Here is a 16877-nt window from a genome sequence, read left to right on the forward strand (position 1 = left end):
TACAAACTCGGTACAGACAGTATCAAACCTGTCTCTGGTGCTGTAAGGCAACAACTCTATCGCTGCACCACTGCCTTTGATCAGAAAACATCACAAGCCTACTGCTCACTGTAGACAGGGACACGTTTGCAATCAGCATCAGTTGTTGCTTTACTTACAGACAGTGTTACACCCACACATTGAAGAAGTAAGCAATAGAATATTGACTCGGCTTTTAATCCTTTTTGAACTTTTGCACGGCACGGTGGCGCAGCGGTAGAGTTGCTGCCTTCCAGCGCCAGAGACCCGGGTTCAATCCTGACTACGGGTGTTGTCTGTACGGAGTTTGTACGTTCTCCCCGTGACCTGCGTGGGATTTCTCTGGAAGCTCTGGTTTCCTCCCACACTCTAAAGACGTACAAGTTTGTAGGTCAATTAGCTTGGTAAAATTGTACATTGTCCTAGAGTGCGTAGGAGAGTGGTAGTTGAACTTAGTTTATTGTCACGTGTACAGTGAAAAGCTTTCTTGTTGCATGCTAGCCAGTCAGCAGAAAGACTATACATGATTACAATCAAGCCGTCTACAGTGTAGAGATACGTAATAAAGGGAATAAAGTGAATGACATTTAGTGCAAGATAAAGTTCAGTAACGACCAATCAAAGATAGTCCAAGGGTCTCCAATGAGGTAGATAGTAGCACAGGGCTGCTCTTAGAAGGGCATATTTCCACGCTGTATCTTACAATTCATCAAAAAGTGAGAAAGAACACAATAGTTAGTGCGGGGATCGCTGGTCGGTGCGGACTTGTTGGGCTGAAGGGCCTGTTTTGCTCTGCATCTCCAAACTAAACTCAATGGCATTTTGAAGTATCTTAACCACATTGAATTCTACCAAATCAAAATCAAAATCTAGGGGTTTTTCAGCTTTCGTTTGGACATAAAGTGTGAATAATCTTTTTTTTTTTTAAAGATCACTGAATATACCAGCATTAGAAGTTACATTATCTTCATTCAGTGGGTGGGAATGAAACTTCAAAATCATTCTCACAGCATCTGAAAGGTTAAATATCATTTTATTTCCATTAAACTGACAAAACATAGCCACTTACATGTAAGTGCAAGTTTTATACCACACTTACTCTTATTTTAGACACTTTTTAAAAAGCATCTCTTGTTAATTGACTGCCAGCTGCCACTCAACATCCCACACCTCCATCTCATTCCAGGTCATCGCTCTGTGATCCATACTCACGAAGAGCATCTTTCTCATAGTCTCTCTCGTTTTCCCACTGGAACACTGCCTCCCGAGCCTTGTCTCCAGTTATAACCTTCAATGATCCAGCAATTTCAGATCTCCTCAAATTCTGGCCACTTAGAAACATAGAAAATAGGTGCAGGAGTAGGCCATCCGGCCCTTCGAGCCTGCACCGCCATTTAATATGATCATGGCTGATCATCCAACTCAGTATCCTGTACCTGCCTTCTCTCCATACCCCCTGATACCTTTAGCCACAAGGGCCACATCTAACTCCCTCTTAAATATAGCCAATGAACTGGCCTCAACTACCTTCTGTGGCAGAGAATTCCACAGATTCACCACTCTCTGTGTGAATTTTTTTTTCTCATCTCGGTCCTAAAAGATTTCCCCCTTATCCTTAAACTGTGACCCCTTGTTCTGGACTTCCTAATATCAGGAACAATCTTCCTGCATCTAGCCTGTCCAACCCCTTAAGAATTTTGTAAGTTTCTATAAGATCCCCCCTCAATCTTCTAAATTCTAGCGAGTATAAGCCGGGTCTATCCAGTCTTTGTTCATATGAAAGTCCTGACATCCCAGGAATCAGTCTGGTGAACCTTCTATGTACTCCCTCTACGGCAAGAATGTCTTTCCTCAGATTAGGAGACCAAAACTGTACGCAATACTCCAGGTGTGGTCTCACTAAGACCACACCTTCTGACATCATTGCTCCGCAGTTGGGAACTGCACCGCAGTTGGGAACTACACATTCAGCCACCAAATTAATTGTTCGAGCATTCACTTCCTACCATTCTGGCATTCACCAGCGTTATCAAGGACCAGTCTCAACCCCCGGTCACTCCCAACTTCTCCCCACTCCCATCAGGCAAGAGATACACATGTGTGTGAAAACGCACACCTCCAAATTCAGAGACAAATTTCTTGCCAGCTGTTATCAGCTGGCAAGAAATTGTACATTGTTATCAGGCAACTGAACCATCCAACCAACAACTAGAGAGCGTTCCTGAGCTACTTTCTACCTGATTGATGACCCTCGGACTATCTTTAACCAGACTTTCCCTTGCACTAAAGGTTATTCACTTCATCACGTGTCTGCATTCTGTGAACGGCCAGATTGTAATCATGTATAGTCTTTCCGCTGACTGGATAACACGAAACAAAAAGCTTTTCACTGCCACACGTGACAATAAGAAACTAAACTTGTTAAGTTGCTCCAACACTCCATTCTCCAAGGTCCTCCTTAAAACCTACTTTACAAACCACATTCTTAATCATCCACCTTCTTATGGTTTGACGTTTGATAAATAGATGTTGGTATTTTAGCCACTTTTGAGTGAAGATAATAGATGTTGTTGTAGTGGCTTGAAGCTCACAAAATGAGGATTGGAAATATGGGCTTGAGTGGATTGTTGTTTCTGTGATTAACATCCCTCGACATATTTTGCTTGGGCAGCCTACAACCCAGCAGTCTGAAGAAGGGTTTCGGCCCGAAACGTTGCCTATTTCCTTCGCTCCATAGATGCTGCCGCACCCGCTGAGTTTCTCCAGCAATTTTGTCTACAGTTTGAACATTGATTTCTCTCATTTCAATTAAACCTTGCATTCCCTCCCCTCGCCCACCCTAGTCGTTCTACCAGTTCCACTGTTCACATCTTTGTATCCCTATTTGTATTCCATCTACCCCAGCCAACAATGGGCCATTGTGGGCTCCACCCTGCCTGATGTCATCTGTTGCCGGCCCTGATTTGTTCTGGCCTTTCCCCGCCTCCAGTATATCAACTCCCCCCCCCACCCCCCCAATCTACTTTCAGTCCAAGGGAGAGTTCCAATTTGAAATGTCACCTATTCTTTTTCTCCGGAGATGCCGCACGACCCGCTGAATTACTCCAGCATTTTTGTCCATCTTCGGTATGAAGCAGCATCTGCAGTTCCTTCCTACACCGATGGGTATGACAGGAATTATCGCTGGGATTTTAAGGGTTTCTTCTATATATTAACGATTTGGCTACGAATATAGGAGTGATTAACAATTTTGCAAAGGCACAAAACCTGGTGGTAATGTTGATAGTGAAAAAGATAGCCTTTGGCCACAGAAATATTGATCAGTTAGTAAAATTGGCAGATGCAATGGAAGGTGCAATTTAAGCCTGATGTGGATGAGATGATGAACATTAGTGGATAAATAAGGACGAGACAGACATAATGAATGGTAACAAAGTATTCAGGAACAGAGGAACTTAGAAAGATAGAAAATAGGTGCAGGAGTAGGCCATTCGCCCCATCGAGCCAATATGATACATTTAATACGATCATGGCTGATCATCCAAAATCAGTATCCCGTTCCAGCTTTCTTCCCATCTCCCTTGATTCCATAAGCCCCTAAGAGCTATATCTAACTCTCTCTTGAAAACATCTAGTGAATTGGCCTCCACTGCCTTCTGTGGCAGAGAATTCCACAGATTCACAACTCTCTGGGTTTTTCCTCATCGCAGTCCTAAATGGCCTACCCCTTATTCTCAAACGGTGGCTTTGGTGCACACGTCCATTAATGTTGCAAAGTGACCACAGATGTGGTTAAGAAGGCATACAGGAAACATGTTTTCATTAGCTGGGGTGAAGAATGTTAGAGCAGGGAGGTTGCGGTATAATTCCTCAAAATGTTGATTAGGTCACATCCAGAAATTTGTACAGTTGTGATCTCCAACCACGTACGAGTCATAATTGCAACAGAAAGGTGATAGAGGAGATTTACCAGGATGGTAAACGCAATGCTAGCATTTATTTCTGAGTGCCAGGATACAAAAATAGGGATGTAATGCTGCGGCTCTATAAGAGACTGCTCAGACTGCATTTGGAGTATTATGAGCACATATCTAAAGAATGTGGTTCTGGCGCTGGAGAGAGTCCAGAGGAGGTTTACGAGAATTATTCCAGGAATGAGTGGGTTAACATATATTTGCGTTTGAAGGCACTGGGCCTGTACTCACTGGAGTTTAAAGATGAGGGGGTGACCTCATTAAAATGTACCGAATAGTGAAAGGCCTGGACATAGTGGACGTGGAGAGGATGTTTCCACTAGTGGGTGAGTCTAGGACAGGGGTTCCCAACCTTTTTCATCCCATTTACCCCTGGCAACATTTCGAAAGTAAATTTACCCCAACTTGTTTTGTTCAGTAATTTGAGTTTACACTTCTACCATAATAAAGCAACTGACAATGGGGAAATTTAAAAATACTGTTTTTAACATTATTATTTTGTTCAAATTTACCCCCTGGGTAGTTAAATTTACCAGGGTAAATTTACCCCAGGTTGAGAACCCTTGGTCTAGGACCAGATGCCATCGCCTCAGAATAAAAGGACGTACCTTTAGAAAGGAGATGACGAGGAATTTCTTCAGAGGGTGGTGAATCTGTGGAATTCATTGTTACAGAGGCTGTGGAGGCCAAGGCAATAGATATTTTTAAGGCAGAGATTGGCAGATTCTTGATTAGCAGGGGTGTCAGGGGTTATGGACACTCCCTTCCGCGAGTGGTGGTTGAGGCAGATACGACCATAACATTTACAAGACTGTTTGATAGGCATGGATGCAGGGAATTGCATTAACTGCAGCGAATGGAGCTATAGTGGTAAAAGTGGCGGCGCTGCCCTGGCAGCAGCGGCTCGCCTGCAGTCCGTTTGTTTTTACTTTTTTGTGTTGTTTTTTTTCGTTTTGTCTAGTTAAGTTTTTGGTTTTTAGGTTGTGTTTATGTGGGGGGAGGTTGAAACGGGGCTTGCTGTCTCTCCCTTCGGGGGAATGCGACTTTTTTGTCGTATCCCCCTCCTCTGCCTCCGTCTGCGCTGAGGCCTAATGGCGGAGCTGGCGACCTCGAGAGCCAGTCAGGACTTGCCCTGGGCTCGCTCCCGTGAGGGCGGTCCGGCTCGGGGCTGGAACGGCGCTCCCGTGACGGGCTGTGACGCTCCCATGAGGGCGGCCTGGCGCGGGGCTGAGACTCTCCCGTGAGGGGCTGTGGCGCTCCCGTCAGGGCGGCCCAGCCCGAGGGTGGAATGGCGCTCCTTTCGGGGCGGCCCAGCCCGAGGGTGGAATGGCGCTCCCGTCGGAGTGGCCCAGCTCGAGGGAGGTATGGCGCTCCCGTCGGAGAGGCCCAGCTCGAGGGAGGAACGGCACTCACGTGAGGGCGATCCGGCTGGGGGCTGGAACGGTGCTCCGGTGGCTGGGACGGAGTTCTGGCGGCGGTGACCTGAGTCCGGGGTTCAGCCGCGGGCCAGCTGCTGCGTCCGCTGGACTGGAGGGCGGCAGCTTCGACCACCCCGGGCCGCGGTGTTTGAGCCGGCTCGTTTGCGGGGTTCGGTGAGCCGCGGGACTGTTTGTACCATCGCCCGGTGGGGTATTGCCTCAGCGCTGAGGGAGAAGAGGAGGGAAGAGACTGCAGCCCTAAGATTTTTGCCTCCACCACAGTGAGGAGGTGCTTGGAGGACTCACTGTGGTGGATGTTAATTTGTGTTTATTGTTGTTTATTATTGTATTATTGTGTGTATGACTGCAGGCACGAAATTTCATTCAGAACGTAAGGTCTGAATGACAATAAAGGTAATTCTAATTCTAATTCTATAGAAACATAGAAAATAGGTGCAGGAGTAGGCCATTCGGCCCTTTGAGCCTGCTCCGCCATTCAATATGATCATGGCTGATCATTCAACTCAGTATCCTGTACCTGCCTTCTCTCCATACCCCCTGATCCCTTTAGCCACAAGGGCCACATCTAACTCCCTCTTAAATATAGCCAATGAACTGGCCTCAACTACCTTCTGTGGTAGAGAGTTCTAGAGATTTACTACTGTCTGTGTGAAATTATTTTTTTCTCATCTCGGTCCTAAAGGATTTCCCCTTTATCCTTAAACTGTGACCCCTTGTCCTGGACTTCCCCAACATCGGGACCAATCTTCCTGCATCTAGCCTGTCCAACCCCTTAAGAATTATATGGCCTATGTGCAGGCAGGTAAGAGTTGGTGGAGGAAGGAACTGCAGATGCTGGTTATACTGAAGATACACAATATGCTGGAGTAACTTAGCAGGTCAGGCAACATATCTAGAGAATAAAAAGAATAGGTGATGTTTCGGATCGGACCCTTCTTCAGATTGAAACGGTCTTGGCATCAAGTTCGGCACAGACATTGTGGACTGATGGGCCAGTTCTTGAGGTCTGTGTGTTATCTTCAAAATAATCTAAAGCTACAATGGTTCTTGAAAATAGGAAGATATACACTATTTGCATCAACCAACATTTAAAAAAATGAAGTAAATTGAAATCAGTAACCATTTAAGACACCAGCAGGAAATAGACATTAGTATTAAATATTCTAGTTATTTACTAAAAAGGTGGAGGAGCAGATATTTATTTTTGTTCTCACTTTGTCATCCGAAATAAAGACACAAAGTTCAATGACATGTAAATCTATTGACATTTCACAATAACAATATTATTTGTGAATATTGAAACACTCACTTAAGTTCTCTGCTCAATACAATATTTATTCGATTTTTAAGTGGCCTGTTCTTCTCCGGAATAGAGTGCCAGGTTTTCCGTCCCATGATAACAGCGTTGCACTTTCCTGATATTAATAGAAACATAGCAAGTGTTATTTCTATCGGAAAAATTGAATAATAATGCAAAGTCTGAAAATGCAGATTGTCCGAGCAGGACCGATTCCTTCTATTCTTACCGCATTGGTAAGGTCACATATGCCTGATTTTAAAAGCCGTTCTACATCACTGTTCAGGTCACAGGTTGAGGGTGACAAATGTATGGAGGATGTTTTTGTTATTATCGCATGTACCGAGGTACAGTGGAAAGTGTTTTATTGCCTGCTATCTACTCAGCGGCAAGACTATACACGGATGCAATCGAGCCGTCTACAGTGTACAGGATAAAGGGAATACTGTTTAGTGCACGATAAAGTCCAGTAAAGTCTGATTAAAGATAGTCCGAGGGTCTCCAATGATTGGGCTCAGGACTGCTCTTTATTTGTTGATGGTTCAGTTGCCTGATAACAGCTGGGAAGAAACTGCCCTTGAATCTGAAGGTGTGCGTTTTCACACTTCTATACCTCTTGCTAGATGGGAGAGGGGAGAAGAGGGTGATACTCTTCCTTGATTATGCTGTTGGCCTTGCCGAGGCAGCGTGAAGTGTAGATGGAGTCAATGGAAGGGAGACAAAATTGCTGGAGAAACTCAGCGGGTGCAGCAGCATCTATGGAGCGAAGGAAATAGGCAACGTTTCGGGCCAAAACCCTTCTTCAGACTCTGTATCAATGGAAGGGAAGTTGGTTTGTGTGATGTTTGTAGGATTTTCTCCCCAATTTCTTGCATTTTGGATGGAGCTGTTTTACGAGAGGCATAGACAGGGTAGTCAGAGTCTTTTACCCAGGATGGAAATGTCAAATAATAGAGGACATACGTTTAACGAGGAAAGGGGAAAGTTTTGTGGACATTTGTGAGACAAGTTTTTTTTTTAAAGATGCAACAAGCTGTAGATGCCGAGAACACACTATCAGAGGAGGTGGTAGAAGCAGATAGCTCCGCAATGCTTAAGAGGCAGTTAGACAGACATGTGAAGATGTGTAGGAAGGAACTGCAGTTGCTGGGTTAAACCAAAGACAGACACAAAATGCTGGAGTAACTCAGCGGGGCAAGCAGCATCTCTGGAGAGAAGGAATGGGTGATGTTTTGGGCCGAGACCCTTCTTCTATGTGAAGAAGATGGAGGGGTATAGAGAGTTACAGACCATGTGCACACAGATGGTATTAGTTTAAATTGGCATCAGAGTTGGCACACACATAGAGGGCCAAAGGGCCTGTTCCTATACTCCACTGATCTATATTCACATTTGCCTGATTTTAGCGACAACTATGAGTCGGCCTATAGGGAGGAGGTCCAGCTCCTAGCAGCATGGTGCGCTGACAACAACCTGGCCCTTAACTCCAAGAAGGCCAAGGAGCTCATTGTGGACTACAGAAGGTCTAGGGGTGGCACGCACGCCCCCATCCACGTTAACGGGACGGAGGTGGAACGTGTTTCCAGCTTCAGGTTTCTGGGGGTCAACATCTCTGATGACCTCTCTTGGACCCACAATACCTCAACTCTGGTCAAGAAGGCTCACCAGCGTCTCTTCTTCCTGAGGAGACTGAAGAAGGTCCATCTGTCTCCTCAGATTCTGGTGAACTTCTACCGCTGCACCATCGAGAGCATTCTTACCAACTGTATCACAGTATGGTATGGCAACTGCTCTGTCTCCGACCGGAAAGCACTGCAGAGGGTGGTGAAAATTGCCCAACGCATCACCGGTTTCGCACTCCCCTCCATTGAGTCTGTCCAAAGCAAGCGATGTCTGCGAAGGGCGCGCAGCATCGTCAAGGGCTGCTCTCACCACAACCACAGACTGTTTACCCTCCTCCCATCCGGGAGGCGCTACAGGTCTCTCCGTTGCCGGACCAGCAGGTCCAGGAACAGCTTCTTCCCTGCAGCTGTCACACAACTTAACTCTGCACCTTGGTGATTGCCAGTCACCCCCCCCCCCCCCCCCCCATATATATATTCTGCTGTTCATTATTCTATGTTCGCTCTTCTAGGGAGATGCTAACTGCATTTCATTGTCTCTGTACTGTACACTGCCAATGACAATAAAGATTGAATCTGAATCTAAAGATGTATCGGGGCAGGTTTATGCTTTACACGTATGATGGTGAGTGCCTGAAATGCGCTGCAGGGAGTGGTGGTTGGAGAAGATATGATTTAAGAGACTTTTTGATAGGCGTGGATGTGAGGAATTGCATTAAATGCAGGGAATGGAGCAATATGGAGGATGTGCAGACAGACAAGTGTTGGTCTTGGTATCAAGTTCAGCACAGACATTGTGGGCTGAAGGGCCAGTTCTCATGCTGTACTCCTTTATGTGTCCTCATTGCTCAAGTTGCCTGATTTTAAAGCTCTCAGGCCTAAATAAATATGGTGCCTGGATAGTGGTTAGTTTGGACATTTGCCCACATTTGTGTATACAGCACCATCTAAAGCAAGAATCTAAATGTATACAATACAACAGTGACACAAAGTGGTGGGAAAGCAATATTGCAAATGTCCAACACAATAATGCTTATAAATAGGTCACTGAAACAAGAGAAGGCATCTAATTATACAGCAGGGCGTCACTCAATTTGAGACTGTTTATGGGCAGCGTTGTTGATTAACGTCATCTACTTAACATGGCTCCAGTTCCCTTGATATACATAACTATCTCTCCTGGAACAACCTTCTGCATAATGTACTGTTTTCCAATTTCATTTCAGAATTGACTTTAGGCGGCACGGTGGCATGGCGGTAGAGTTGCTGCCTTACAGCTCCAGAGACCCGGGTTCGATCCTGACTACGGGTGCTGCCTGTAAGGAGTTTGTGCGTTCTCCCCGTGACTTACGTGGGTTTTCTCTAGGATCTCTGGTTTCCTCCCACTCTCCAATGACACACAGGTTTATAACCATATAACAATTACAGCACGGAAACAGGCCATCTCGGCCCTTCTAGTCCGTGCCGAACACTTATTCTCCCCTTGTCCCATCTACCTGCACTCAGACCATAACCCTCCATTCCTTTCCCGTCCATATACCTATCCAATTTATTTTTAAATGATAAAATCGAACCTGCCTCCACCACTTCCACTGGAAGCTCATTCCACACAGCTACCACTCTCTGAGTAAAGAAGTTCCCCCTCTTGTTACCCCTAAACTTCTGTCCCTTAATTCTCAAATCATTACATTACAAGCCTACATTTGTAGGCTAATTGGCTTGGTTTAATTGTAAATTGTCCCTAATGTGTGTAGGATAGTGTTAGTAAGCGGGGGTCGCTGGTCGGCGCAGACTCGGTGGGCTGAAGGGCCTACTTCCGTGCTGTGTCTCTGTATCTCTAAACTAAACTAACACTGCTTGGCTCTCTTTAGTTTAGCTCAGTTTAGAGATACAGCATGGAAACTGGCCCTTCACCCCATCGAGTCCATGCCGACTACTGATCACCTATCAACACTAGTTCTATGTTACCCCACTTTTTCCATCCACTCCCTACACATTAGGGGCACTTTTACAGAGGCCAATTAATCTACAACCCACACGTTTTTGGGGATGTGGAAAGTAACCAGAGCACCTGGAGGGAACCCTGAGAGAATGTGCAAGCTCCACACAGACGCGATCAGGATCAAACTCGGGTCTCAGGCGCCTGTTCAGGATTTTTCCCCGGATGGAAAAGTCAAATAATAGAGGGCAAAGGATTGACAAGGGACCTGTGTGCCACAGTGCCACCTACAGTGAGATTATCCCCACACATTTATTCTGGGCAGCAAGTCTCTTGACATTGTCCAGAATATTTTCCTCATTGGAAAAAAAATTCTTAAAAATCATCCTTCCATCTCTAAATTCAAGGAACACAAAGCAACTTTATACAACCTTACTGAATGTAACGTGATCCTCTTTGAAAGAGACACACAAATTCAACCTTAGCTGCTGTAAAAGTAAATGATCTACAGCTCCCAATGGGGACAATAGTTGCATTTTAATTGTGTGACATTCAGTGCAATTCTTCAGAAGCGTCGGCAATACCTTCTACTGATGGGGTGGATGTCATCCTCTGGAAATGTTTGAACTCTTTGCTGAAAATATATAAAAGAGCACATTTGGAACAATTACTTTAAGAGAATGCAACTAAAATTTGGAAATGTAGCCATTTGTATATTATTTGCAACATTTTGTGAAAGTCTAATTCTTGAAGAAACCTATGGTTACAACTCATGTCAATGTTACGATTTAGGGGGATAAAAAGTTAAATGGATAGGGATGGGGAGAAATAAGAAGTTTCCAACTGTCTATTTCATTCAAACCAGAAATGTGAATGTAAAATGTTCCGGGGACCAGCTTATCTAAGTTGATAAATTCTAGGAGCAGAATTAGGTCATTCAGCCCATCAAGCTTTTGCAGTTTCTTGTGTCCTGGCCTAATAGTTTGTTCACCTCTATTGTTTAGTTTAGATACAGCGCGGAAACAGGCACATCGGAGTCCACGCCAACCAGCAATCCCTGCACACTCACACTATTCTACACAATAGGGCCAAATTACAATTGAAGACAATTAACCTACAAACCTGTTAGTCTTTGGAATGTGGGAGGAAACCCACACGGTCACGGGGAGAACGTACAAACTCTGTACAGACAGCACCCGTAGTCAGGATCGAACCTGGGTCTCTGGCGCTGTAAAGCAGCAACTCTACCGCTGTGCCACCGTGCCGCCCATGCAAGAGATATCATTCTATTATATTGCCTGATGAGATGGCATTTCGAATACTGTATTCATATCTGGTCTATCTACCCAAGGAAGGATAGACTTGTACTAGAGGGAGTGCAGCGAATGTTCACCAGTTTGATCTCTGTTGTATACACTGGAATTTAGAAGGATGAGAGGGTATCTTATTGAAACATATAAGATTATTAAGGGATTGGACACACTAAAGCAGTGGTTCTTAACCTTTTTGGCACCAGTATGCACATACACGAACAAAATACTGTATGTGGTATGTACCTTTGTTAGGTTCCTATACATGGGCTTAACAAATTGATATCTTATTTGCGTCCCCTTCATGACCCCCGGCAAAGCCCCAAATGACCCTCAGGTTAAGAACCACTGCACTAGAGGCAGGAAACATGTTTCCGATGTTGGGGGGAGTCCTGAACCAGGGGCCACTGTTTAAGAATAAGGGGTCAGCCATTTAGAACGGAGATGAGGAAAAACTTTTTCACCCAGAGAGTTGTGAAGAATTCTCTGCCTCAAAAGGCAGTGGAGGCCAATTCTCTGGATGCTTTCAAGAGAGAGCTAGATAGGGCTCTTAAAGATAGCAGAGTCAGGGGATATGGGGAGAAGGCAGGAACGGGGTACTGATTCGGGTTGATCAGCCATGATCACATTGAATGGCGGTGCTGGCTCGAAGGGCTGAATGGCCTGCTCCTGCACCTGTTGTCTATTGTCTAAGCCAATTAAGCTACAAACTTGTACATCTTTGGAGTGTGGGAGGAAACCGAAGTTCTCTGAGAAAACCCACACAGGTCACGGGGAGAACGGACAAACTCCGTACAGACAGCACCCATAGCCAGGATCGAACCCAGGTCCCTACTGCTGCGCCACCATGCCGCCCTATTTGGGCCAAATGGGCTGTTTCCATGGCTCTATAGTCTTTTGAGTTTTGTAAGAATTAAATTAAACCTCTTTGAAATGTACAACATTTTTTTCACATAACTTGACAGGGATAGATGTAGAGACAATGTTTCCACCAGCTAAGGTGTAGAGGGAACCAGATGTCACAGTCTCAAATTCAGAGGACTGACTTGCTGAATTTACTATTTGACCAAATCCAACCTCTCCATAACACACTATTCTAATATCGCGCCATCGTGTTCAATTCACCTTTGCTAGCACCTCCCCTCACACGTTCTACAAATTAATATAGAGGACTCCTCATTCAAGATAGACACAAAATACTGAAGTAACTCAGCGGGACAGGCAGCATCTATGGAGAGAAGGAATGGGTGACATTTCGGGTGGAGACCCTTCTTCAGACCGAGCAGACAGCTGACCCTCATTGTAGATATAAAGGTAGACATAAGGAACTACAGAGGCTGCCTCCAAAATAGACACAAAGCCTGGAGTTACTCAGCAGGTCGGGCAGCATTTCTGAATAGATATATTCAAGATATATAAAATATTTTAGATGTTCGGGCAATCTAGGGATAGGAGGGATTAGAAAAGTGGCATTGAAGGCCAAAGGGCCTATTCCTGCTTCTTTTTCTACAGCGGATTCATTAATCATGCCTCATTCTGACATACAGCATGGAAACAGGCCCTTCAGCCCAAATTTCCCTCACCGGCCAACATGTCCCAGCTACACAAGTCCCACCTGCCCGCGTTTGGTCCATATCCCTCCAATCCTGTCCTATCCATGTACCTGTCTAACAGTTTCTTAAACGTTGGTACAGTCCCTGCCTGGCCTTATTGATGCAAGTGCGCACTCTGATCCCAATCAATTCCCGATTTAAAAATAAACAGAGTTATCTGCAATTGCTCTCTGCCCCCTGATATTATGAACAAAAGCGGCAGGCGACAGCATATCTGTTTAACGTTGCACAATGTCTCGGGACCTTTGGTCTATTCTCACAAGGAACTCACCAAAGGCTCTTTTGACCAAATCCATATTTCAGGAACAATTTATTCAAACGGGTAAAATGCTCCATCTGAAATTATTCCACCAAATCTAAGAAAGTAACCGGCCGCTCTTGTACATTGAATGTATCCGCTCAGAGTTACAGAATATGTGAATGCATGACGGTGTATTTCACTAACATCAGGATATCTGGCACGCCGGCGTCCCAGCGCTAACAGAGGGCAGAGGAAGGCTTTAACAGTTTTAAAACTGCTCATCATAGGAAAGAAAACAAAACAATTGCAAGAAACCCGATCTGAAGGATTGCTATTTATTTGTTTAAAGAAAAAAGCTACAGAATCATTAGGTTGGAACACAAGAGAACTATCTTAATACACAAGGCAAAAAAACTGGCTTGTCAGAGCCCAGGAGATTGTCTAGGGTTTGTGTTGGACAATTCTCCGTGAGAGCCAATGGATAATCCAGAGGAACACACTGAGGGTAACTCGGGCTCCGCATTACTTGCCTCAATCTTATCGGATGCCAGGGAAGTTTCCCATTATTACCGATCCCCATGTTCGGACAGACGGCTACGATGGAGTTGATCAGACGGGTCATCTTCTCCTCTTTTTTATTTTGTTATTATTATTTTTTTGTGTTTGTTTTAAACCGGTCTTTACGAGCGAAAAGCGAGACTTTGAAGAGCGGAGTGAAAGTGCGCTCCTGGCAGCAGCGCGGCAAGAAGAACGCGCCAAAATGACGTCACCAGAGCAGCCTGTAGCTAATTTACAGACACAGAGGATTGATACAAAGTACTGGAGTAATTGATACAAAGGCCTGTCCCACCAGCAGGCCGTTGCATGCGTCTAGCGCGACCAAACGGAAGCGGAGTTAGCGGCAAGTTCGCTCAAAGTTCGCGCGTGACGTAATTTACGTCAAACTCACCAATCAGCTGTTCAAGAAGGAACTGCAGATGCTGGAAAATCGAGGGAAACACAAAAATGCTGGAGAAACTCAGCGGGTGCAGCTTTCAAAAGAGAGCTAGACAGGGCTGTTAAAAATAGCGGAATCAGGGGATATGGGGAGAAGGCAGGAACGGGGTACTGATTGGGGATGATCAGCTGGGCAGGAAGAAGGGGAAACCCTTCTTCAGAAGGGTTTTGGCCCGATACGTCGCCTATTTCCTTCGCTCCATAGATGCTGCTGCACCCGCTGAGTTTCTCCAGCATTTTTGTGCACCTTCACCAATCAGCTGGGCAGGAGGCGGGCTGACTGAATTTGGACGTCGGGCGGAGACGTCATCGCGCAACGCCTCGCGCTAGGCGTACAACGTCAAGACGCTGCGTACGACGTCAAGACGCTGCGTTCGCCCGTCGAGGCGCTGCGTACGGCCTCAATGAGGCTGCGGGCCGACAGGCCGTTGTCGCGCGGGATTTTCGGACATTTGGATTTTAACAGTTTTAAGTGCTCATAGGTAAGAAATTTTTGGACAAGATTTTTGGAGCCCCGCGCGATGTCGGGACCAGCCCCGCACAACTCCATACGCCTCCGGCGATCGAAGTGGGACCAGCCCCGCGAGGCCGTACGCCTCAAGCGACCACGTTTGGTCGCGCTAGACGCATGCTGGTGGGACAGGCCCTTAAATCAGCGGGATGGGCAGCATCTCTGGAGGGCATAGATTGGTGACATTTCGTGTCGAGACCCTTCCTCGGACGGAGAGTCGGGGAGAAGGAAACTAGAAATATGGAGAGGTGCTAAGAACAAATGAATGAAAGGAAGATAGACACAAAATGCTGGAGTAACAGCGGGCGAGGCAGCATAGAAACATAGAAAAATAGGTGCAGGAGTAGGCCATTCGGCCCCTCGAGCAGCACCGCCATTCAATAGACAATAGACAATAGGTGCAGGAGTAGGCCATTTGGTCCTTCGAGCCAGCACCGCCATTCAATGTGATCATGGCTGATTATCCCCAATCAGTACCCCGTTCCTGCCTTCTCCCCATATCCCCTGATTCCGCTATTTTTAAGAGCCCTATCTAGCTCTCTTTTGAAAGTATCCAGAGAGCCTGCCTCCCCCGCCCTCTGAGGCAGAGACATCCATTATGATCACTATGATTCCGGGGTCAAGGAAAGAGCGTTCACGTCGCGACCCTGTTTCCACCAATCTTTCCACCACCACGCACAAGAAGTGACAAGACCGACACCATTGTGCAGATGCCGAGAAGTGTGTTCAACTCTGGCTGAACAATTTCTAATCTTGTATGTGGACTCGATAAGAAGAAGAAGACTATGATTCCAATCATGGCTGATCATCTAAAATCAGTACCCCAGTCCTGCTTTTTCCCCATATGCCTTGTGATTCATTTAGCCCTAAGAGCCATATCTAACTCTCTCTTGAAAACATCTCCGGAGAAAAACGAATAGGTGACGTTTCGAGTCAAGACCCTTCTTCGGAGTGAGTCAGGGGTAAGGGAAACAAGAGATATAGGGTGATATCGAAAGATTTAGAACAAATTAATAAAATGCATGTGAAAAATAACGATGATCAAGGAAAGATGGAGCCCACAATGGCCCATTGTTGGCTGTGGACTTGGTGTGGTCGGAGAGCAGGAGGAATCTCGGAGAAGGAGCAGCGAGAGGGGATGTTCCAGAACTCTCGCCGGAGAGAGGAGGAGAACTTCTTCAAAGTAAGCATATCTTGAGGAGATTTCGCAGTGGAGTGGACAAAATGTGCAGGAAGGAATGCAGAAGGACAAATCGAAGCCAGAAACGTTGATCAAGGAAAGGTGAAGCCCACAATGGTCCATTGTTGGCTGTGGAGAAGTACAATAACCAGCGAAACTAACGAGTGAAATAGTGAAGTTAAGCAGGACGACAGTGAAACTAGCAGGATGACTAGGGATCGAACTTCGCGTCGGAGCTGGTCGAAACTTCCGCAACGTTGGAGCTCCCGACTCGTCCTTTCCCAAGACTGCGAGCTCTTGATGGTAAGTCCGCAGGCTGCGGTTGGAGCGATCCCAGGCAAGGGATCCGCTTCGATGTTAAGTCCGCGCCCCCGGTGGGCTCACGACAGTCCGAGGAGACCTCCAGCTCCATCGATGGTAGGCCGCAGAGCCTACAGAAAGATGAAAAAACAAACAGACTGCCGGCGGAGCTGCCATTGTACAGCGCCCCCTGGCAGTCACATTATAAAGTATGAGGTTACGGAGTACTTGGAAGTTGACGATAAAATAGGCCAAAGTCATCATGGCTTGCATCAGTGGATAGGGTTATGGGGTAAAAGGAGCAAATTAATAATATTAATATAATATCGGGGATAGTTAGTGTGTGTGTGTGTGTGGGTGGTTAGTGTGTGTGATGCCGCCCCCGCCCCCCCCCCCCCCGCAAACACACGTTGGCAGAACAGATCCAACGGGTCTGC

General features: G+C 46.0%; 1 protein-coding gene across 1 annotated transcript in view; it reads right to left on the bottom strand.

Moving 5' to 3' along the window:
• Nucleotides 1–14227, bottom strand: part of dhfr (dihydrofolate reductase) — a 43349-nt gene extending 29122 nt beyond the window's left edge. Inside the window, exons 1-3 of the mRNA XM_033018739.1 lie at nt 13984–14227; nt 10874–10923; nt 6741–6846 (exon numbers count right to left, since the gene is read on the bottom strand). Of these exons, the coding sequence (XP_032874630.1) occupies nt 6741–6846; nt 10874–10923; nt 13984–14075 (248 nt within the window). The 5' untranslated portion in view covers nt 14076–14227. The remainder of the gene's footprint in view (nt 1–6740; nt 6847–10873; nt 10924–13983) is intronic.
• Between the last annotated feature and the right edge of the window lie 2650 nt (nt 14228–16877).

The sequence above is a fragment of the Amblyraja radiata genome, chromosome 3 (assembly GCF_010909765.2).
Source record: "Amblyraja radiata isolate CabotCenter1 chromosome 3, sAmbRad1.1.pri, whole genome shotgun sequence".
NCBI classification, from domain to species: Eukaryota; Metazoa; Chordata; class Chondrichthyes; order Rajiformes; family Rajidae; genus Amblyraja; species Amblyraja radiata.